Below are 23,503 nucleotides of genomic sequence, written 5' to 3'. Positions count from 1 at the left end.
CATACTAATTTGTATCCTTAAAAGAATATTTACCATACAAGATGATGCAGCTTATGACATTTTTTTTTCTTTCCTTTGCTTTGTGAGTTGTTAGTTCTGTTTATTTCATTTTATCTTTTGGAGCTGGTGGAGGTTTACTGTACTTGGAGACTGGAATGATATCATACGTGCCTCTGTCTTTTTATTGTGGAATGAAATCAGCCCTCACTTATTATTCTATATCACTTGACAGAATGCAACGTTAAAATAGGTGCTGATTTTTTGCTTCCCACACGGAGTCTGATTCCGCAGTCCTTATTCACATGCATGATCCTTAGTCATGCAAGCAGAGTCCTTGAAGTCAATTGGGTTAGTCACGTGACTAAGGAAAGAAGGGTCTCGCCCATTTACTCAGTCTTAAAATTTTTCAAAACTTTCATGTTCCACAATTTGTTTTCAGTCCATGTATTCCTGTCTTTAAAAGGTGCCAGCACTTGTTAGGAAGCCCTGAGGGACAAATAGAGTGAGAAAAAAAATATCTGAATTATACTCAGAAGCCATCCTGCATCAGAATACTGAATCATCAATATTTTTAAAAAGCACTCCTGTAAGCTTGGGATGTGAACTCATGAAATCAAGTCTTATTTAGGCCTCACTTTCTGTACAGAAGAGAATGAAAATGCCAAAAATAACAGTTAATGACAACACAGTGTAGTTGTGCATAGGAAAACCAAAATCCTGGAGGGGAAGCATGAGTTAACCCTAAAAAGTAAGACTAACAACTACTGGATACAGAACTGAGCCAGCAATAGAACATTACCATTTTCTTTCTTACCAAGTGATAAGCAGGAAATGTGCTCACACATCACTGATCATACTTCCGTTTGCATCACAGAGAAGAAAAACTAAATAGCAAACCCAGTTCTACAGTCTTGCTCAAGCCAGTAATCCTTATCGACTCAAGCAGACTTCAGTGTAAGTGAGGGGTTGCTTGCAGCACTGGTTTCATGCTGAATGCTGCCTTTTAGAAGCAGGTTGGTTGGTTATAGATTTCCCTCATTAATTGCCATCTTACAAACCTTTTTGTCAATGAGACCGTGTAGGACAGTTTCAGTAGAAAATCTCAAATCGACCACAAAAAATGCCAACAAAGAATAGCACATATTCACTGATTTAAGGGAAACTTTGTCACAAATTTACTTTATGTATCAAACTGTTCCCAGCCTCTGTGATGGTATACAAGGGGAGGAAGGGTAAGGAGACCCACAGTTGAAGTTGTTGTATTCCCTTCTGCACAAAAACTGCTCCTGGCTAGCAAATCTAGCTACACCAAATGAGGCAGGAAGGCAGAGGAGGAAGCAGGGTCATGGTCTTGCATCCTCTTCTCCCAACACAGACTGTTAACTCTGAACGTAGGCTGCACTGTCAAAGAGTGACACAGGAGTTGTACTCCCTGCCAGAGGCACAATGTCTCCCAGTGCTGGCAGTGCAGCATTATGGTGCCTCCATGCCTCCCCAAGTACAAGGCAATGGCTACAAGGCATAATGAAACCCTGCACGCCCAATTCACAGCCCAACTCCACCCCTTTTGCACTACTCCGGTGTAGCAAAGGGGCCTAAAACTGGGTAGATCCGGCACCTAGAAAATACCCCTGATGTAAAAGTGTTCTTCAATTGATGCAAGCTCCTCTACGCTGTCCTTCATCGCCATCCCATGCTGAAGCATGGGTGGAGAGAGGAGTGTGTGGCTGGAGCACTGGCCATCCTTGGCTGTAGGATGGCCCCATGGAACTGCCCTAAACTAAGCTGGGGGCCAAACCAAGAAGCTGGGGAGCACAAAGTTGACTGAGAGCTGTCTTACTCTTTCCCCGTAGAGAGTGGCACGCTGAGCAGAGCTCAGCTACTCCCATGACTCTTTGTCCCCAAATGTGTCAGTGATATACAAATACCCTGTAGTTAGCAGGGAAAATCAGAGGAAATGAATCAGCAGAGCTACTTCACTGGCTGTAGCAGGCAACAGAACAAGCTGATCATATGTGGGTCTTTAACCTCTTTTTGCATTTTTCTGTACAGTTTGAGGTTAACTTTAATACTATGGATGTTACTCTTTTTTCCCATGAGTCCATGGCTTTATTCTGCAGCCATTGCAGCAAGAATATGTAAAAGATCATAGGAGATTTGGTGATTCTTATTTTTTTTAACCTCACAAATATAAAATGCAATAAACTGAACTAAAGAAGAGAACAAAAATATGCATATAAATGTATGTTGTCTCTGTTATTTCTCTGCAAGGATTATTTTTAATATATGAAGGTATTTTTAACCCTCACTTACGTCCTTAGAGTTACACTAATTATCAGGGCTATCCTGGCAACAGTAATGCTTCAGAGCATTATCTAAGCTATTTGACACGTTGTATGCCTCAGCTGCTTATCTCCCTCACCCTAACTTTTCTAAAGCCATCATGAGTTATGTTGCCAGGAGTCACACTGCCTTATTCTATGCTGGTGTAGCCCCATTGAAATCAGTGGCATTACCTTCCAAAAAACTGGGGCAAATTAGGCCTGTTACCTTTCTTGTATATCTTCCACCTTATTGAATGATCTATAGTAACTACTCCACTTTCTTTATAACGCTCTGTAATATAACACCTTCTTTGTCTCATTACTTCCCAAATTAAAGGCTAGGTTTTGCCAGGCTTTGCACAGGAGGAGAACGCCAAGAGCCTTCCTCATATCCTTTCCTAGTGCCCCTCTTCACCATTGTAATCCCTGAGCTTTCTCGACCATGGGAACCTCCCACCTAGCATCCTTTGGGGGACATGACCCCAAAGGTGGATGCAAGGAGAGGGGTCCATGGCTCCCAGCTGCACGTCACACTAGCCAGTGGAGCTGTCTGGGTGCACAGAGGAGAGCATCCTAAGGGAGGAGAGCATTCCTGTGTTCCTGGCACACTCACCCAGTGCTCCCTGGAATGCTCGCTGGGGTGTAATGGCACTGCAAAGCCCCCAACATGGGCCTCTGCCTTGCAGGCACAGTCAGGCCTTTATGGAGGCTAATGTTAATTTTTCAGTATTAAATGAAATGACTGGCATTGTTACCAAATAAAACTCTGCATAGTGTGGGAGTCTGAATTTCAACAGAACATTTCAACTGAAGCTTTTTGGCACTGAATAAATCCCGAGACAGTCACTCATGACTAAACAGTTCCTCCTCTATTTTGGTAATGTAGTACCCATTCCTGTAAACCTTTATTCAAGTGATTATTTTTTTTTCCTTTAGATTCACACTGGTGTAATGGAGAGCAGAATCTGGCCCAGAAAGCTTACACATACTATAAGGCGACATTTATTAGAACAACCATTCTTTATCACGCTCAATTAATTTTTCCTTTGAATGACAGTGACGTGAAAATATAAAATGAGTACACAATGGTCCATATCCTCAGCTCATGTAAATCAACATATGTCCACTTCTGGCCCTAATTATACTAACTGCATATTTGCTAATTTATTATTGCGCTTAGTTGCACAGTGCATCTTCTCATGCATTAGCTTTGTTTTTAGTTTTTGTTTTGCTTTTTTGTTCCATAAACCCAACACATCAATGATACAAAGCGCTCTCTGCTTTAAGGATCAAATCTTAGCCATGTGCAAAGCAACAGTAAGGAGGCTCTATTCCGGGGACCCAGGAGAGTGGGAGCCAAGATGCATCCCAAGTCAGATCAGGAGCTTCATTACTACTTGTGGAATCTCTCTGAGTTGCAGTTTTAGGGTCTGATCCTACAAGCCATCTGCACAGGCACTCTCAAAGGAGTCAGTGGAGTATATAATAAGTGTGTGTCTCTCATAACACTAGATGCTAGATCAGTTTAGCTACCAACAGCTTCTTCAATAGGTTTATGATTAATAATTTACTACTAAAACTGTGCTAATATTTTCCTACAGACTAGTATTTAAATTTTCATTTCAGGAGAATCTGACTTCTGTTACACCAATGTGAATCCAGATGATCTACTCTGAACTCAGTGGAGTGACTTCGGATTTACGCTGGTATAAAAGAGATCAGAATGTGGCCCAAGAGGCTCTGGTAAAAGTCTCTCATTTTTCAGGGAAGAGGCTTGTAAATTAACAGCATATCAGTTCCTTTTCCAGTTTTCTATGCTAGGTTTGAGAGCTTCACTGGTCCAGAGATTTCTGCCTTGGTTTCTTTGAACCCCTTTTTGATACCTTTTGAAGATTGGCTACTTCTGACAAAGGGTCCCTCAGGTCATCACTGGGTTGACTTGATACCTTTACCTTTTTGACCCTCCTTGTCTGTCTGACATGTTATTGGTCATGGTTTTAGTGACAGATAACTGATGATTTCTAGTCTTGCAAATATTTTCAGGAAGTGCAGGCATTTCAGTCGTCTTGCCATTTCGAGGTTTGCTGTCCATCCACCCGTGTGTGCAGAAACTCCTGCTGCTGCCCCACAGTATGCATAGGGAGTTGGGTGTTTTGGAATCATCTGCACACAATTTAAAGCATCCTTTACAATGTACACATTATGCAACTGCCTGGTAGAAAATTGATCCTAATAATATAGAATATTTCTAGAAATCTTATTACTTCATCTCATTAATACTGTGTATCCAGTTATATTGCAGAGCACAGATTTTGCTTACTGTATGAACAGACTCCTATAACTTTTGTTTCAAAACCTCATAAAATTAAAAAATGGAAGCAGAAAATATTTTATTTTCAACTTTTTTCCAACTTTTATCTATTTGTCTTGATTTCCCTTTCAAGTAGCGCAAAAGAGAAAACATGCCTGCTATCCATGAAAAGGAGTAGTTATCCCCACTGTACTAACCTGTATGGAAGAGTCTTATATCATTTAATAGAAATGATAATCTTTTAATTAGTTTTTGAAGCATCTAATAGAATGTTATGGACAGTTGTTTCCCCACCACAGAATTCTGTACAATGGTTTAAAAGTCTTAAAACTAACTCATTCTTTGTTCAGTTCTATAGGTTTTTATAAACTACTAAATATAGGAACTAGTAGTTTCTATAAACTATTACATTTCTGTGGAGCAATAGTCTTCACTTCTGTTAAATTCTATAGGACTCTTCTATAAGTGGAAGCTTTGGGGATATGGGATATGTTTGTAGCGCCCCCTCTCCACCTGGTTACCTTCTTTAATGCCCATCTGCTTAGAGGTTTTGATGGACAGGTCTGAGTTCTTCTGGATCCTGCCACCCACTCAGCAGGGTGTATCTTCTTTATTTTTCCCTACGAATTTATTTGGCCGTGCCTCTACCCTCCTCCCTCCTTCCTGGCAGGGTCATCAGGCAGGTTGGAAGAAAAATTCTAACCACACGGTAACCCCCACTTTCTTGCCAGATAGTTGGAGACTCCCAAGAAATAACACAAACACATACAATATATTCAACACAGTAATTATATTAAACAGGAGACAAATTATATAACATAACAGGGTAAAACACTATTCTTAGGGTCACCGGTGCCCACGCTGATAAATACCCGTGACTTTCCACAGTCACGTGACCTGATGTAGCAAATGTAAGATCAGTGTCCCTTGGTACATGTACTTTGTTGGGGCTTTTGATGACCTATCACCACGATATCGTTTCTGCAGTGGTTTAGCAGTGTGGCTGACTGGGTTCAGTACAACCCAAAGGACTCACAAGGGGGAGAAGGTGGTAAAACTATTTCCCTGACTGACTAACTAAAAGATGGTGCACTCACAAACTCCATGAATGATCCTCAGGTTCAGAGATGACTCTGGACTCCTCGGTCACTGCAGAGGGGCTGCTTTCTGCTGGCAGGGATCCTCTTCAGGCAGGAGTCAGGCTGCTTCTGGTCTCAGGATTTCCCTTCACCACAAAGGGGTGCAGGGCTCAAGGTGTAGATTACACAACTATATTAAAATCCAAACTGTAGTCTCCTACCCCAGCGACCAGACACACACTCAGCAGGCAGCAGCCCTGGACTAGCAGCCAGAGCAGAGCTGACCATGTGGTGACTGGTCTCACCTAGGGAGCTGGAGGGCTAACTCAGCCTGGCTGGGGAAGTTTCCCAGCAAAACTCTACACACTGGGAGTCATCAGTGGAGAGGGAAAAGCCCAGCTGAGGGATCTTGCTTTCAAGTCCCTAGAGGCCAGCTCTCATGGGGAGCCCTGCATGCAGGCCTGGGACTCACCAGCTCCCCACACAGCCAGCCCTGCCCTTTCCCTGGCTGGCTCCAGACTGACTCAAAAATGGCTTCTCCCCTTCCCTGAGCTCCCTGGGAAGGGCATCTTACTCCTTATTGGTTGCCGGGCAGACTCTGAGTCTGCCTTGGGTCCCCCTCCCTACCAGGGACAGCGTACATCTCCCTGAGCTGCCAGCAGACAGAGCCCCAGGAATCTAGGTAATCTCCTTGGGGATTACATGTTAAACAGAAACCCCATTTACATTTGATCAGGACTCAAATTAAAGAAATAGTTTAAATAGGGTTCCAAGTAAATTTATTTCTAATGCAGACAGATTGGCTAGTGTGGATGAGGGAAGCCATGCTAAAATGATGTTAAAAATTTTGTTGTAGCCTATGTAGCCCTCTTGGGCATTTTTTATGTAAACAACATTAAAAAAAGGGTCATTTTTTATGTAACCTCTATCCTCAATGGCTAGTATAGTGGTGTTAACTACTCTACAAAGTCCATGTTAGAAACTTGTTCAGCTAAGATCATTTTAAATGCAGTTCCAAACATGACTCTTTAATTTGGTTCCCAGCCTAGTATGGATGGGGACTAAGGTTTCAATCCTGCATGGTGCCAAGCATGGTGTCTTTAAATTCTTTTATTTTATTTGTAACAGGGACTTAATCTGAAGTATATGAAGTTCCTTTGACACCTATGGGACTACTCGAGTAAAATTAAGGCCCTGCTTAAGTGTTTTACCAGATCAAGGCCAGCTTGCTCAACTTTTTGTATGACTGAGCCCTGAAGACCTCAAGCATGTAGGTGCTGATTCAGAAAGATGTTAAACAACATGCCTAACTTAAGTGCATGAGTAGTCTCACTGACTTCAATGGGTTTACGTACACAGGCACCTTCCTGAATAAGGGCCATACAATGAAGTCATGCTTCCCAGCTTGTCATATTGTGTCAGGAAAAATTACAAGTACTTGCACTTGTTTATTCACCACTGGTTAGCAGGTTTAAACTATTTTGTGGTTATGGACTGAAACCTCAGGTACTGTTTTTATCCCTTTGTTTTGTGTTGAAGGACATAGGTGTTATCAAGATCAGTAAAGCAAGTAAACAAGTGACTATTTTAATGTGTTTAATGATAACTTTCACAGACCTGAAAGAAAATCTGAGCAGCCAATGTGTGAAGAGCATGAGGATGAGAAAATTAATATCTATTGTTTAAACTGTGAAATACCCACATGTTCAATGTGCAAAGTTTTTGGTGCCCATAAAGACTGCCAGGTTGCTCCTCTCAAAAACGTTTACCAGCGACAAAAGGTAAATTTTTTTTGCTTCTAATCATAATGACCCACTCAATGTAAAGGGACACCATCAACATGAAATCTAGTCAGTTAAAAAAAAGAAAGTTCAAAGTACAAAATCTTCCCCTCAGCTGCCCTGCCAATTTTGTGGGTTTACAATCCATATTTCTGTGGTGTTGGTTTTTGGTTGTTGGGTTTTTTTAAAGTTGTTTTCTCCCTTCTTGCCATGTGAAAGACCCACACAAATTTCCAGAGAAACCAACTCTACAGAGTAAAATATTTTACAAGAAATTGAGAAAAAATATATTTTTCCTAATTGTGTTCAGTTATAATTAATTACATATTAGCTGTAATAATAGTAAGGAAATGCTTTCAGACAGATGTGATTTTTAAGTTGATCTCCCTTTACATTTCTCAGACTCATGTTTTCAGTCCTTTTAGACCAGGAGCATAGGCAGGATTGCCAGCAGAAGTGAGGGAGAGAGCAACCCCACTCAAGTCTAATAGTTTTATATTGGATGCTTCTCTTGCTTCTGTTTAAATAGGGATCTTTGTCTTTAGGGGGAAAATCCTCTTCTGCTAGGGATGTTAAATAGTTGGCAGCTCATTGTGTGCCCAGTATCCTCTACCATTACTGTCACTAGTAAAAAACTTGATTATTTATTTTTAATACAGTATTCATTTAAAGACTGACTCACTGGGATATCTTCATGAGATAAGCAACTCATTTTCTGGGGAGGCCCAGTGAGCTAAGCAACCAGAGAAGGCCAAATTTACAGCACCAACCTCCAGGGTTTTTTTGTTTTTGTTTTTTGTTTTTATTTCTTTTTTACACAGATGCACGTGTGTGTAAACTAGAACTGAGGAAATACTTTGGAAAAGTATTTGCAAACATTCTCTTGAATAAGAAAGGTGCAATCTCTTTGGCATCCATACCCGCTTTTAACCCCCTTCTGACAACTTTCTTGCAAGAAAGTTTGTGGAAAGAGTCTCCCGAATGTTCATGTGACTATGTTTGCACAAGTAATTATGACAGAAGTTTCTGGTAGCTGTCTTGAGAGCTCCTTGTTGATTTGGAAGATATCTAGTCAGGGGACAGAAATAATGCCATGTGAGTTAGAGTGACAGAGCAATAAGCAGCAGCCACAACAAATAGCTTGTGAGCAATCCATAGGATGAAATATGTTTGCATAAAATAGCTGTCAAATAATGTATATGTGTCATTATACTTGTAACTAGACTGTAGGGCGAGCTTATTGCACATCCCAGGGGCTCCTTGTGTCCGGCTGTCCCCCACACCCTCACAAGCTCCCTGTGTTCCACCCTCCCATCCTCTTCTTGTTCAGGGATTCCATGCCCCACACCATTTTCCGCCTTATGTCAGGAGCTCTGTGCTCCCCTCCTTCCCTTCTTCCCTCCAAGCAGGGGCTCTGTGTGCCCTCACGTTCCTGGGTCCCCATTCACCCCATGCCAGCAGTTCTGTATGCTCTCCCATTTCCCCCCTGTCAGGGTTCTCCATTCTCCCCCATGCCAGGGGCTCTATGTGTGTGGTTCCTTTCTCCCATCTCCTCATACCAGGGTCCTCCATCCCCCCCCCTCCGCATACACACCCCAGGGGTTCTGTCTGCCCCCTCATTTCCTGTCCATCTGTCCCCCGCATTCCAGGGGCTATGTGTGGGACACCATTCGTCCTTCCTTCATGCCTCTCCATTCTTCCCTTGCCTTACACCATTCCTCTTTCTTCTTTTTTCTCATTCAGTGTGTCAACCTTTTAAAACTTTGTTGGGAGGTTGGGCAGAGCTAAGATGAGGGGTGTTATGTTAGGAGGGGGTGAATGGCTGCCATCAACCAACAATTACAGAGGTTGTTGAACCTGATAGCTCTGCCAACTGGATGCCAGGGGCTCCATCTATCCCCCATTTCCCTCTTGTTTGTTTTTCTTTTTTCTGGTTTTCATTATAATCAATGGGGTTCCTGCTCACTGATTCCTCAGATATTCCTGGACATTTGGAATTGATTGGCTGTGGCATTCAGAAGTTATCATGTTACAGCCAAATGCTAGCAAATTGAGCATAAGGCCGTGCAAGCTTGGCCAGTTAACAAATTCATACAAATTATAATTTATTCACAGATAACTCGGGAACAGAAAAAGGAGCTAAATTAATGAAATAATTTATTCACTGTGAATAGCTTGCCTGACTCTGCTGCAAAACCAAATATTGGTACCTAATTACCCACGTTGCCTGCTCTAAAGGTGCTTTGTGCGTGTGCAAATGGATGTACCTGCACATTTTTTTCCCGTGCATTTTTAGAGGCTTTCAAGGTGTCTCACAATTTTTCAGAAATTTTCATTCCAGGAAAAGTTTCAAATTTACATTCTAGTTCAGGATGGAAACAAAATGTCAAAATACCAGAATTTCCCAAATGACGGAAATTCAATTTTTTCTATCAGCTCTAGTTCTGAGCAATTATATACCCTTGTGTAGCCCACTCATCCACTGTTTTTGCACCTCAGGTTATATGTGCTATTTTGTGAAAAGCGCATGAGAAGAAAGCATATAAAGTAAAACTGCCAACTTGCATATTATTAACTCTGCATATGCTCATTCTCCTACTCCTGTTTAGTCTGTACTCAGTGATGGCATTGCAGTACTCGTGGGCAGTAATGATAGAGTGCAAGGAATAGTAGGTCAACTGGAGGAGACCTGCAGGACAGTAGAGGTAAGTAATGCAGCTTGAGTTATGTGTTGAACATGACGTCCAAGAACATATCTGGTTGTTCATGATAATTTTCTTGCATTTATATAATTTGCTTCTTTTAACAGGTTCCCGAATTATGTTGCCAAATGTCTGCATATATTACACCAGAGCTGCCAACTCCTGATGATACTGTATTGAGTTTCACACTTGCAGAAATTCTTTTAAGCTTCTCATGATTTCCTCACATCCTGTAGTAATCTCACAAACTATTCCCCTGATTTGCGGCTGTCTTCCGTCACTCTCAGTGGGATTGGTACTAGGATGCCTCATTTCCGTAAACTTTTTGTAGGTGGAAGTGAGGCTGGTTTTTCTAGTAAAGATGTCCTTTGTCTCTCATGCTTTCAATGGGGTAGAAGTCAAGCTGCCCTCAGTAAAGATAGCTGGTCCTCTTCTCCATGTGTGACCTGGAAAGGAGACATTGAGGGGACAGGAGGACAGAATAGGTAGGTGTGTGTATGTGAGGAGGGGGCGGTTGGATGATGAAGGGAGTGGAGAAGTACTCAGCATGGAGGGGTAGGTGGGAAGGGGGGCAGTGTCTGATGAGTTGGGGATTGGGATGAAGGGGACTGAGGAGGCTTGAGAAGATTCTGAGCCATGAACGGGATGAGATGAGATTGGCTGGCAGGGCTGAGCACAGGGGGAACAGAAGGGGAGTGAAATTCTTTTTTTCTACCCACTTCATCACTAAGATCCCTAGCACGCCCCTTTATGCCTCCGCTCCCAACCAAAACTCTTCTCTGTGACACTCTGGCCACAGTGACTCTGTTTTTCACTTTGCAAATCTGAGAAGGGATCATATGCTGCTTGCAACCTCACTACTTATTATAAGCACCTGCTGCCACTGCTCTGGTTAAATCTGGAGTAACTCCACTGTGTTGTCATGAAGTGGGCCAGATTCTGTTCTTATTTACACTAGTGAAAAGCTAAAAAAAATGCTGTCTTTGGAAAGCTTTGTAGTGGACCACGGATTCTTTTGACCTCTGGGATATAGCTTCTACCTGAAACTTAAGATGGGAAGGAAATCAAGGAGATGCTGAGATTTCTGAATTGCATCTGCAATTTTGGTCATGTAAATGGTCTGCTGTGGCAGGACCAAATAAACCTAGACCATCCCTGACTGGCATTTGTCCAATCTGCTCTTAAAAATCTCCAGTGATGGGGATTCCACAGCCTCCCATGAAAGACTATTCTGGAGCGTAACTATACTTACAGTTGGAAAATTTTTCCTACTATCTAACTGAAATCTCCCTTTGCTGAAGATTAAATCCATTACCTGTTATCCTGCCTGTGATGGGTTGTACTCGTCCGGTGCAGTCTGGGAGCCGTTGGAACTGCTGTGCCCCCTAACAATTCAGCTGGGTTGGCCTTTCTCATGCTGCTTTGCTGGTGATACACAGCCAGCCTCTCCAGGCCCTGTTATCACCCAACACGACAGAAGGTAGCGCCATACGCCCAACTGAATTACCTGAGTGCTTTACCTAAGCCACTAATGGACAAAGAGGAGGCCCCCAGCCAACTTCCCAGCTCTCTAGGCTTGCACCCCTAGTGGAGTATAAACCCAGAATTATACCTTCTTACACTGCTCAGGGATCTATATGATGCAAGCTCATTAATTAATTCGCCCCCCCCTTGATGTGGGGAAGATGTGCAACAGCCTTTGAGATTTCCCCATAAACTTCACTCAGAATGCTCTCGTTAACATAAACCAAGTTTATTAACTACAGAAAGATAGATTATAAGTGACAGCAAACAGATCAAAGCAGACTACCTAGCAAATAAACAAAAATGCAAGCTAAGCATAATATACTAGATAGATGGGGTTTGAATTAGCAATTTCTAACCCTGATTGATAATACAAGCAGGCTTGCAGATTCTTAAGGCACAAGCTGCATCTGCTTTGCATCTTGGATTCCCCTCCGTTCCAAGTCCTTTGTGTTCCAGAGCTTCTTTCAGGTGCTGAGTTGTGGAGGAGTGAAGGCCAGTCATGATGTCATTCCCCACTTTATATAGTCTCTCCATATGGCAGGAACCCTTTATTTTAAGCTAAGTTCCCAGCCCAGTTTGTGGAAAAATACAGGTACCAAAATGGAGTTCAGTGTCAAGTGGTCTTGTCACATGCCCTTGCATGCCTTGCTGAGTCATAGCAGCCATTATCCATAGGCTGTCTGAAGCATTCCCAGGCAGGCTAAGCTCTTTTATGGTTATTGATGGGCCATCAGCACTGTCTAGCCTCTTCATTATTGTACCTGAAATGGTAGCTGTGGGTGTTTTCATCTTCACATCATCTTTCAGTAACACATACATAGCAAAACTTTATAACTTAATAGCACATACATTCCAACGAGATATTAATGTTTGGCAGATTAAGGCGTTTAGAATGATACCTCACAAGGCATACTTTGTACAAGATGCTACATAATTATATCATAACCAAACCATGATCATATTACTGTGGTGAATCAGGGATGCACGGGTAAATGTAGGGTGCACTACCTTCAGTGGACATGGAGAACAATTGATCACAGTCCTCTTTAACAGCTCTTTACATATCTGAAGACTGTTATCAGAGCCTCCCTCCATCTTCTTTTCTCAAGATTAACGTGCCCAGTTTTTTAACCTTTCCTCATAGGTCAGGTTTTCTAAACCTTTTATCATTTTTGTTGCTGTCCTCCAGACTCTCTTCAATTTGTCCACATCTTTCCTAAAGTGTGGTGCCCAGAGTTGGACACAGTAATCCAGCTGAGGCCTCAGCAGTGCCAAACGGAGCCGGACAATTACCTCCCGTGTCTTACATATGACAGTCCTGTTAATATACCCTAGAATTATATTAGGCTTTTTTTGCAGCTGCATCATTGTGGACTCATATTCAATCTGTCATTCACTGTAACCCTTGGATCCTTTTAAGCAGTACTACCTCCTAGCCAGTTATTCCCCATTTTCTAGCTGTACATTTGTTTTTTACTTTCTAAGTGTAGTACTTTGCACTTCTCTTTATCGAATTTTATCTTGTGGATTTCAGGCCAATACTTCAATTTTGCTATGGTCATTTTAAATTCTAATCTTGTCTTTCAAAATGCTTGCAGCTCCTCCCAGCTTGGTCTCATCTGCAAATTTTATAAGCATACCTTCCTCCATTATCCAAGTCATCAGTGAAAATACTGAGTAGTACCAGACCCAGGACTGATCCCTGTGGGATCCACTAGATACACCCTCAGTTTTGGCAGTGAACCATTGATTATTGCTCTTTGAGTACCGTTTTTCAACTCATGGAGAGCTGCCTTCTTCTGTTGTGTGAGCCAAAGGGCAGGCAGAGGTCAAGCACATATAGGTAGAAAAGAGCACATATTTGATCACAGAACAATGGTTAGATACACTGTTAGGGTACTGGGAAAAGGATAGTCTTAGCAAAAGCCCATTTACTCTGGCAGACTAGAGACCTCAATATGGTTGATATGTAAGGGAGAAGAAACTCATGCATGGTAACTTTTAATTACATTTGTGTATTATATTAGATAGAAGGGTGTCTTTGTAGACTGAAATAGTGTCATTGTTGCTTTAACTTAGTAGCATAGGAACGTGACTGAGACGTTAGGGTCCCATCCTGGAAAGTGTGGTGTGCCATCATCTCTCAGTGAAATCAGCATGTAGGATCAGGAACACAGCATCTCCCAGGATTGGGGTGTAAGAGATTGATCTTCATCTGCAGACTCATCCTGATCCATTGAAGCCAATAGGAGAACAGAGCCCTACTTTCACCAGTATGTGAAAGTGTGTAGTGTGTGTATTTATTTATTTACCTTGCCTTAATTATATTCAGTAGTGTGTGTATTTATTTACCTTGCCTTGTTCATGAGTTATACTGTAAGGAGACCACTTTTTTTTGTAAGGCTTTTGCTCTGAGAGAGCTGGGATAGATTTCATTCTTTTGCTAGCACAAGTGTCTTTCATGCAGTTCTTCCAAGATGTTTGTATCAATAGAGCAAATAAAGATCACTATTCTGGTCAGTTTGGGAGCAGCACAGTTTGACAGGCTGTGGAAGGAGCCTATATGGAATCACTTTAAGGTCAGACCCTGATGAAGCACCTAGTGAACCAATCACACACCAAAAGAAGGAAAAAAAATTAAAAACCTCCTGATCCTTCAAAATAGGAGCAATAAATAGCAAGTGCAGTAAGTAACATTTAAAGACAATATTTATAGGTTCTAACTGGCAAGAAAAATTAATTCCACAGTGTAATGTACAATTGCCAGGGGGTCACCTATTTCCCTGTGCAACCAGAGTAAGGAAGAACAGATAATGTCCAGAATTTGGTTCAAAGAATGTAAAACTGTTAACCCACGGAAATGAGAGAGGATGTAAGCGGCAAAGTCAAAACTTTGTAGTCAAGAAGCCTTTGTATTGCAAGGATGAAATTGGCTGCTATCGGGAGTTTGCAGACGGAAATGAGCCTTTCAAGTAAGTTAAGTGTAGAAATTAAAATAGAACAAAAGATTAGGTTTCTTTCCCTTCAGATTTGACTAGTTAATCCAAAACCAAGACTTCAAACATCTAAACTGAAGTTTACAGAGAACACTCCATTAAAAAAAACAGCAATGTCTGAAATTAGCTTTCTCAGAGTCATTCACTCATATGTAGTACCCACCTTTTGAACTACAAATCAGAAATTGAGATTGATAGAATAAGAAGTGCAGAGCCTGTCTACCTTCACACACCTTAATAGGCTTTACGTCCATAAAATCAGAGATTACAGAAAACAGAGATTGAAACATTACATAGTGCTTCCACTTCATATTGCAGACAAATCATACTTCTTCCCATCACATTCCCTTCATTTGAATTTGACATCAGTTTGACCTTGAAGGCTCAGATGAACAGTTGGAACCAAGAGACCCCAGAATCAGGCTTGCTGGTTTTTCCTATCCTCTACTCAAATTGACACATTGCACTACTTACACTACTTTAGAGTGAGCAATACTGAAAGTATGTGGTCAGGTTGCTTTTAGCTCTTGTAAACAGTAAGCCCACAGTTCTAAATTTAGCTACAGTTTCTATGCAAAGTTTTAAAAAACAGGCCAATATATATTCAAATTACAACAAACTAACCAAAAAGTAACACAAATTCACATATTCTACTGAGAGCAGCAATGAAGTGTAAAAATCTATATAATTGTAAACCATAATGAAAAAGAAACAAATATTTAGGACTATAAAATGTGAGAGTCAAGTAATAAATAAAGTAGGAATTTCCATAATCGTGTCTATATATGTATAGTTATGATACTTACCTTAGTATACAATTTTCAAATGCTCAGAATTTTGGTAAATCAAGCCAATATTTTTCAAAGCAAGCAATGGCACTAGTACTCAATGATGAGTGTGCCAAGTCTCATCTTGTATCTCTTTTTGCTGTAGCTCTGTTTTTAAAGAAGTGTGGTGAGAATTTTTACAATTAGAGAGTATATTTTTTTTTTTACTTATAACTCAAAAACTGATATGGTGGTTTGGTCAGACTTAAAATAAACCAAAACAAAAACCGTTCACATAGATTAAATATAAAAAATTTCAACACAAAATATGACTATTTTGGAAAACAGGGCATAGTAGAGACTGTTTTGCAACCTGGATGTACAGAGTTTACTACCAATGACCTCTATAATAGATGCTGATTGCAAATTTTAATGTAATAAAATTCCAGATTGTATGTATAGAGAGAAGAACCTCTTTGGTCATCCAATCTCCCAAACCATAGTAATGTGAAGGATGTGTAACACACCACTGTCTTGGAATGATGTTTGATGTTATGTCCACTAGCAAGTGACCTGCTTTAAGGGTCAGGGAACGTAGCTGTAGACAGACTGAAATGGAGGACAAGGATGGAACGAGAGGAAGGAGAGATACACTAGGTAGGAAACAGAATGGGTGGAAAACTGTAAAGGAAGTGTCATATATATATATATAAAGGGAAGGGTAACCACCTTTCTGTATACAGTGCTATAAAATCCCTCCTGGCCAGAGGCAAAACCCTTTCACCTGTAAAGGGTTAGGAAGCTAAGGTAACCTTGCTGGCACCTGACCCAAAATGACCAATGAGAGGACAAGATACTTTCAAATCTGGAGGGGGGGAAACAAAGGGTTAGTCTGCCTGTGTGACGCTTTTGCTGGGAACGGATCAGGAATGCAGACTTACAACTCCTGTTAAGTTAGTAAGTAATCTAGCTAGAAATGCGTTAAATTTCCTTTTGTTTAATGGCTGGTCAAATAAGCTGTGCTGGATGGAATGTATATTCCTGTTTTTGTGTCTTTTTGTAACTTAAGGTTTTGCCTAGAGGGATTCTCTGTGTTTTGAATGTGATTACCCTGAGTGAGTCTATTTACCATCCTGATTTTACAAAGGTGATTCTTTTACCTTTTCTTTAATTAAAATTCTTCTTTTAAGAACCTGATTGATTTTTTATTGTTCTTAAGATCCAAGGGTTTGGGTCTGTGTTCACCTGTACCAATTGGTGAGGACTCTTATCAAGCCCTCCCCAGGAAAGGGGGTGTAGGGCTTGGGGGGATATTTTGGGGAGAATATCTCTTTCCCTGTTCTTTGTTTAAAACGCTTGGTGGTGGCAGCATACTGTTCAAGGACAAGGCAAAGTTTGTACCTTGGGGAAGTTTTTAACCTGAGCTGGTAAGAATAAGCTTAGGGGGTCTTTCATGCAGGTCCCCACATCTGTACCCTAGGGTTCAGAGTGGGGAAGGAACCTTGACAGGAAGTAAAAGGGGAAAGGGAAATAGACTGAAAAGGAGGAAGGGAAAACAGAATGGCACTCAGCAACTGTTTATTTTTGATTTTGGCACATCTGTCATAAACCCCTAAGCAAAAAGTCATGTGGGATCTTAACTATCCCAAGGGATCAGGAGCTAAGTTTCATGTCTCATTTGAAAGATGGCAGAAATATAATGACCCCAAATGCCTTCATGGGGAGTTGATTCAGTCCCTATTCCCAGGGAAGATCACCACATATAGATTCAGCAACACCACTTCCCACAGCATGCTATGTTCAATCCAAACATTCATCAACCCCAATCTGTTTTTAGCTTGTGAGTTCTGCTAAAATGACAACATGAACAACCATAGGTACAGCACAAGCATATTTATTACAGTAAAAATAACTATACTAAATAAATATTATTTAGGTTGCAAAGTCAACTGTTTGAAAGGTAGGAAAAGCCAGAATTTAGGTTGGAACCTTAATTTGTTCCTATTCTGTGCATTATTATGATACAGTCTTTAATTACATGACCACATGCTATTTTTGGCACAGGACCCCGCCTCATTCAGTGCGCAGTAAAAGTAGTATAATTGACACCCACTTTAAGCCTCTTCATGTTACCTGAGTGATGTAAAGGGGCCTTAAGTGTAAAGGATAAATAGGCCCTAACAGGCTCAGTAGCATTTCCGGAGCTCTAGTGGTGATGGAATTTTCTCTAGAACTCATTTGAGCTGATCTGTCCTGTTCTGCTCATTTGGCTGCTAATATGGCAATTATCTTCCTGATTTTCCTATGAACTGTTAAGTATACAAACATAACACAAATGTCTTTCACCTTTTTTAGCATGCTGGAAATGAAATAGTCTATTTGTTTTTAAAAATATTCACAAGTATTCACAAAACTTTTTGTTCAAACAGATTTAACTTAGAATATTACAAAAGTCTCTGGGGTCTTTAAAAAAAACCTTGTATTGTTCAGAAAAGGATGTCTTTGATGAAAACAATTCCAAGTAATTGTAAAAATAGAAACACTTTTAAGCAACATAACACTTCTAACATAGACCAAATGATTCACAGGAATGCTGCAGAAGACAGAAAGAGCAACTGTGTGAAAAATTTGATTTTCTGTATGCAATACTGGAAGAAAGGAAAAATGAGATGACACAAATAATCACTAGAAACCAAGAGGAGAAACTGGAACATGTCCGCTCCCTGATGAAAAAGTATGCAGATCACTTGGAGACAGTGTCTAAGCTAGTTGAATCAGGAATCCAGTTCATGGAAGAGCCAGAAATGGCAGTGTTTTTGCAGGTATATTTCAGAGGATTCTAAACAGAGGTAGGAAAAGAGTGGGGGAAATTAATCACAAACAAATTGTGACTCACTTTTCAATTCAAGTACAATCCCTATTTGTTCACTTCCCAGTGAACATCCACACAAACGAGTTTTCATTCACAACAATGGGCAGAAATGATTTTTCTTCATTTGAATAACATGGAAACAAAGGGGTAAGCACAAGAATATGAGTATTTTCTAGTCACACCAAAAATGCTGTTCTGTTTATAAGCTTTCTGTCATCCAACCGGGAAGCAGAAACAATATTTTCATATATATTTACATGATGCCCAGCACTGCAATATTTGAGCACCCCCCCCCCTAATTCTGTGTATGTATTTAGCCATTTCACCTCTGTGAGGTAGTAGAGAATTATTATCACTATTTTGCCTGTGGGCAGTTAAGGTCACACAGACTATGGCAGAGCCAAGAAGTTCTAGGTCACATTCCAATACCATAACTATAAGACTATTCTTCCTTCTTACTATGAGTTTGGATCTGCTACCACTGAAATCAATGGCAAGTTTCCCATTGATTTCAGTCAAGTAGGATTCCGTCTTATGTGACTTTCCATCCTGGAATCTTAAAATCCCATCTGTCCCCCAGCAGGGAGGATCTTTTTTACAGGAACAATGTGCAGGAACAGGAATTTGTCCTGAAGGGCAGAAAACCACCTGTAGAATATGTGGAACTGTAAGGCGTCAGAACTAGAGGTGACCAATTACCCACTGTGAATCATCAGACATAGTCCTAGAATGAAATGTGCTAGAGTGAAATGTTCATGGAACAGTTATGAATAATGATAAATTTGTAAAACTTCAAAAGTCTTTTCTCAGTTAATTTACATAAAGCAAAAGGGCACAATGCATTGGATAAATTAGTCTGTGGGAAAAGTTTGCCCAGTCCAATTTCTAGGAAACAGAAGTCACTATCAAGGACAGTAGGAGTATGTGGGTCATGTCTGGGAGGGAATGTTGGTCGGGACGGTCAGCTTCAGTTTTGACCCTGTGTGTGCACTGCATATGAGCCTATGTATCTATCTCAATAAAAGCAGATATTAAGGGCCTAATTCTCATTTTTACTAAGGTCCCTTTACACTTTCAGAGCAGTATAAAGGGGACTTAATGTAAATGAGAATTAGGGCCTAAAACACACTGTTGTTCACATGTAAACTAGTTCCAACCTCAGTCTAATCTTATTCATAGGCCTCATAGCTCTCATTTATACTGAGAGCTCAAGCTACCATATTTAGAAACAACACAGGTATCAAAGTATAAAACGTGTTTAATAAAATGAAACTTTTAAGCATTCAGTCATTTCACTTTTGTTTTCACAGAATGTCAAAGCATTGCTACAAAAGTAAGTACTTCCCATTTGAGAGGATGTGTATGTTTTTGATACTTATCATAAATTATCCATTTTGTAAACATTTATTTGCCAACCCAAATGCAAATGACAAAATATCTCTATTTTAGAATTACTGAAGCATCTAACACATTTCAGATGGAAAAAATAGAGCCTGGCTATGAAAATATGAGCCATTTCACAGTCAACCTCAATAGAGAAGAAAAAATAATAAGAGAAATTGACTTTTACAGAGGTATGTTATTGATGTGACCAAAACTGCTTTCTTTCTTTTTAGTTGTGTGGAATTTACATGAAGATACCATGTAAGGAAAATTCAAATCAGATATTCTCCTCCATCCACAAATGTACCTAGATCATTTAACGTAAATTATAATCAAAAGTAAAACCCACCATGGTTTAGAATCATGTAACATGTTGATTCTTATTTTCCTTTACTATAGATGTAGTTCTTTCCTAAGGACCTGATCTTTCAGCCCTTACTAATTGATTACTCATGTAAAAGAGTTGTAGGATTGGGCCAGTATATGTACTAGTATGTCATTAAAATTAGAAACAGCAGTTTTATGGACTGTCTGATATAGGAAATTATTAAAGAAATAGAATAATGCAAACTAATAAAAGTAACTATGAATAATATATTTTTCTTTTTAATTATATCAGAGAAATTTCATTGAAAATGTAAATGGAGTTCAAGATCATACATTTATGAAGACAAACAAGAATACCATTATTTCTTATACATTTAGGGATCTCCACTGGTGTCATTTATATGCCTGATATTTCAGAATAGATGAAATAGTATACAGTTACTATTCTATGCTTAACAAAGTAGCATGCAAACTGGGCACCGTTATGTTTCAGCATACAAAACGATGGGAAATCAGAGGGTATAAATAGTTGAAATAAACAGATTTCTCTCTTAAAATCTTGAACATCTTAAAATATAGAGAATCATAAGGCTGGTCCTCTATACTTTACCTACTAACTTTGGGCTTTACTGTTACATTTATATTTCGTATGATGGTAACACCATTACTAGAATGTATGTTAATATATAGTGTCAACATAAGGAGGTAAATCCTGAACTCCTAGTAAATCTAACACTCCCACTGAAGTCAATGGGGCCTCTGTTTTCAGAGGGCTTCCAGATCAGGCTCAAGATATATAAGATATAAGACCATTCCTCACTGTGATAGCTTTATCTAGTTTGCAATTCGTTCTTGGTATCTTCTATACTCATACAAAACATATAAGCCAATTAAAAGGTTTTGCAAAATCTTCCTGAGTGAAAGATAAGACTCTTCCTACCTTTACAAAATATACAATCAGTTTGAAACTACAATTAATATATCATAGGATCATAGAAATGTAGGGCAGGAAAGGGACCTCAAGGTCATCTAGACCATCCTCCCATGCTAAGTATAGGGATTAAGTATATCTAGACCATTCCTGACAGATGTTTGTCTAATCTGTTCTTAACATCAGTCCATGATTATTTCTCTGAAGTACTGTGATAGCTCTGAGCAATGTTTGATGGTAGTAAAGATGAATAATATGATTATGCAAAACAAAATGTATAGTTTTTGTTACCACATTGTAAATAGGTGATTTAATTAAATTCAGTAATGAATTAAGGCTGGTCCATTGAAGTAGCAGCAGCAAGCAAGCAATCATTCCTTAAAAGCTCTGATTTGGGAACAGTATCCTGAGAATATTTTCATTTGACCTTCTTGGAACAAATACTGCTTTGATTTATACCCTTTGGAATGGTTTTATGTAGATGTAAATGAACTTAAAATTAGAGCTTTATCTGACTCTCTTAATCTTTCCTCAAAAGTCCATCCTGCCAATCCCTGATAATTGTTTATTGCTTTTTTCTGACTTCCTTCCAGTTTGTCAATATCTTTCTTGCAATGGGTTGTCCAGAACTAAACAAAATGAGTCAGTTTCTGATCTTACCATTATACATCTACAAAAACTTGTATTCAGTGGAGACACTCCAAATTTACACCAATGTAAATGAGATCAGAAAACTCTTTTCTAATTTGCTGTCTGCTATCGCCTCTAAGTCTCTTTTGGCATTAGTTCTTACCAGGTTTCATCTTCCTCTTGAATAGCTGTGCTTTGTATTATTTTTTCCTAAATGTATTACCTTGTGTTTTTCCTAGTTGAATATCATGTTGACATTTAATTCCCATGTTGTTGATTACTCTAGGCCCTTTATATTAATTCTGTATACTCGCTGGTATTTAAAGTTCCTCTCAATTTAGTATAATCTATGCAGATTTTATTAACTTGCTGAATATTCCTTCCTCTACAAAGATGTTACTTGAGATCAGGACTAAAACAAATGTCTGAGGTTGCCCACTAGACACATCCCTTCAAGTTAATAGTCTGTCCTCTATCATAAGACTTTCTTTACAGTCCTTCAATCCATGCTGACAGTGTTCATATCCAAGCTGATTTGAAAACTGATTTTGAGAGGAAGATTTCATGGAACACTGTGCCACATGCTTTAATAAATCCAAATATAGTACATCTACTAACTTCCCTTCAGCCGCTAATTTTGTATTCCTGATCTGTCCATTAAAAGTCCAATTGGCACCCGCAGTGGGGCAGGCAGGTAGGCTCCCTACCCAGCTCCTTGTGGTTCCCAGAAGCAGCTGGCATATCCCTCTGGCTCCTAGGCGCAGATGCGGCCATGGGAACTCCTACGCACTGCCACTGCCCCAAACACCAGCTCTGCAGCTCCCCTTGGCCTGGAACCATGGCCAATGGGGGTTGCGGGGGCGGCACCTGCAGGCAGAGGCAGCATGCGGACCTGAGCCACCTGGCCGCCCCTGTGCCTAGGAGACAGAGAGACATGCTGGCCACTTCTGGGAGCTGTCTGAGGTAAGTGCCGCCCAGAGCCTGCACCCTGAACCCCCCGCACCTCAATCTCTGCCCCAACCCTGAGCTCACTCCCTCACCCAAACTCCCTCCCAGAGCCTGCACCCTCTCCCACACCCCAAACCCCTGCCCCAGCTCGGCTGCCCAAAGCCCACACCCTGACCCCCTCCTGCACCTCAATCCCCTGCCCCAACTCGGCTGCCTGGAGTCCACACCCCAACCTCCCTTACCCAGCTCTGAGTCCCCTCCCACACCCAAACTCACTTCTGGAGCCCGCACCCCAACCCCCTGCCCCATCCCTGAGCCCCTGCCCGCACTCCAAACTCCTCGGTCCCAGCCCAAAGCCCCTCCTGCAGTCCAAACACCTCATCCCTGGCCCCATACCAGAGCCCACACCCCCAGCCCAGAGCCTGTACCCCAACTCCTCGGTCCCACCCCAACCCCCTGCCCCAGTCCAGAGCCCCTTCCCACACTCTGAACTCTTTGGCCCCAGCCCGAAGCCCATCCCCTGCATGTTGAACCCCTCATCCCTGGTCCCACCCCAGAGTCCGCACCCCCAGCTGGAGCCCTCACCCCCTTCCACACCCCAACCCTCTGCTCCAGACTGGTTAAAATGAGCAAGGGTGGGGCAGACTGAGTGACAGATGGAGGTGGGGATGGAGTGAACAAGGGCGAGGCCTCAGAGAAGGGTTGGGACAGGGGTATGGCCTAGGGGAATTAGGTGGGGCAAGGGTGTTCAATTTTCTCCAAATAGAAAGTTGGCAACCCTATGCCCTAGGGGAGCTTCTGGAGGCTATTTACTAGGGCTGTCAAGCGATTAAAAAATTAATTGTGATTAATCCCCTGATTAAAAAAATTAATCACAATTAATTGCTCAGTTAATCACGCAATTAATTGCACTGTTAAACAATAA

At 40.8% G+C, this 23,503-nt stretch overlaps 1 protein-coding gene across 12 annotated transcripts in view; it reads left to right on the top strand.

Annotated features, from left to right (window-relative positions):
- The window catches only part of TRIM55 (tripartite motif containing 55), a 65,726-nt gene that overhangs the window by 1,839 nt on the left and 40,384 nt on the right, over positions 1–23,503 (top strand). For 9 of the 12 annotated variants that reach the window (XR_012666964.1, XR_012666965.1, XM_075125162.1 and 6 more), the window contains exons 3-8: positions 7,330–7,495; positions 10,105–10,200; positions 16,557–16,634; positions 18,076–18,309; positions 19,670–19,692; positions 19,809–19,933. Coding sequence is in view for 10 of the 12 variants with exons in the window: in XM_075125162.1 (XP_074981263.1) it covers positions 7,330–7,495; positions 10,105–10,200; positions 16,557–16,634; positions 18,076–18,309; positions 19,670–19,692; positions 19,809–19,933 (722 nt within the window). In the remaining 2 variants the exon portion in view is untranslated. The remainder of the gene's footprint in view (positions 1–7,329; positions 7,496–10,104; positions 10,201–16,556; positions 16,635–18,075; positions 18,310–19,669; positions 19,693–19,808; positions 19,934–23,503) is intronic. The other 3 variants (XM_048840813.2, XM_048840818.2, XM_048840819.2) reach the window with 1 other exon arrangement.

The sequence above is a fragment of the Caretta caretta genome, chromosome 2 (genome assembly GCF_965140235.1).
Source record: "Caretta caretta isolate rCarCar2 chromosome 2, rCarCar1.hap1, whole genome shotgun sequence".
Taxonomy (NCBI): domain Eukaryota; kingdom Metazoa; phylum Chordata; order Testudines; family Cheloniidae; genus Caretta; species Caretta caretta.
Note: the sequence above shows the minus strand (reverse complement) of the source record. Positions and strands in the feature narration are given on the sequence as shown.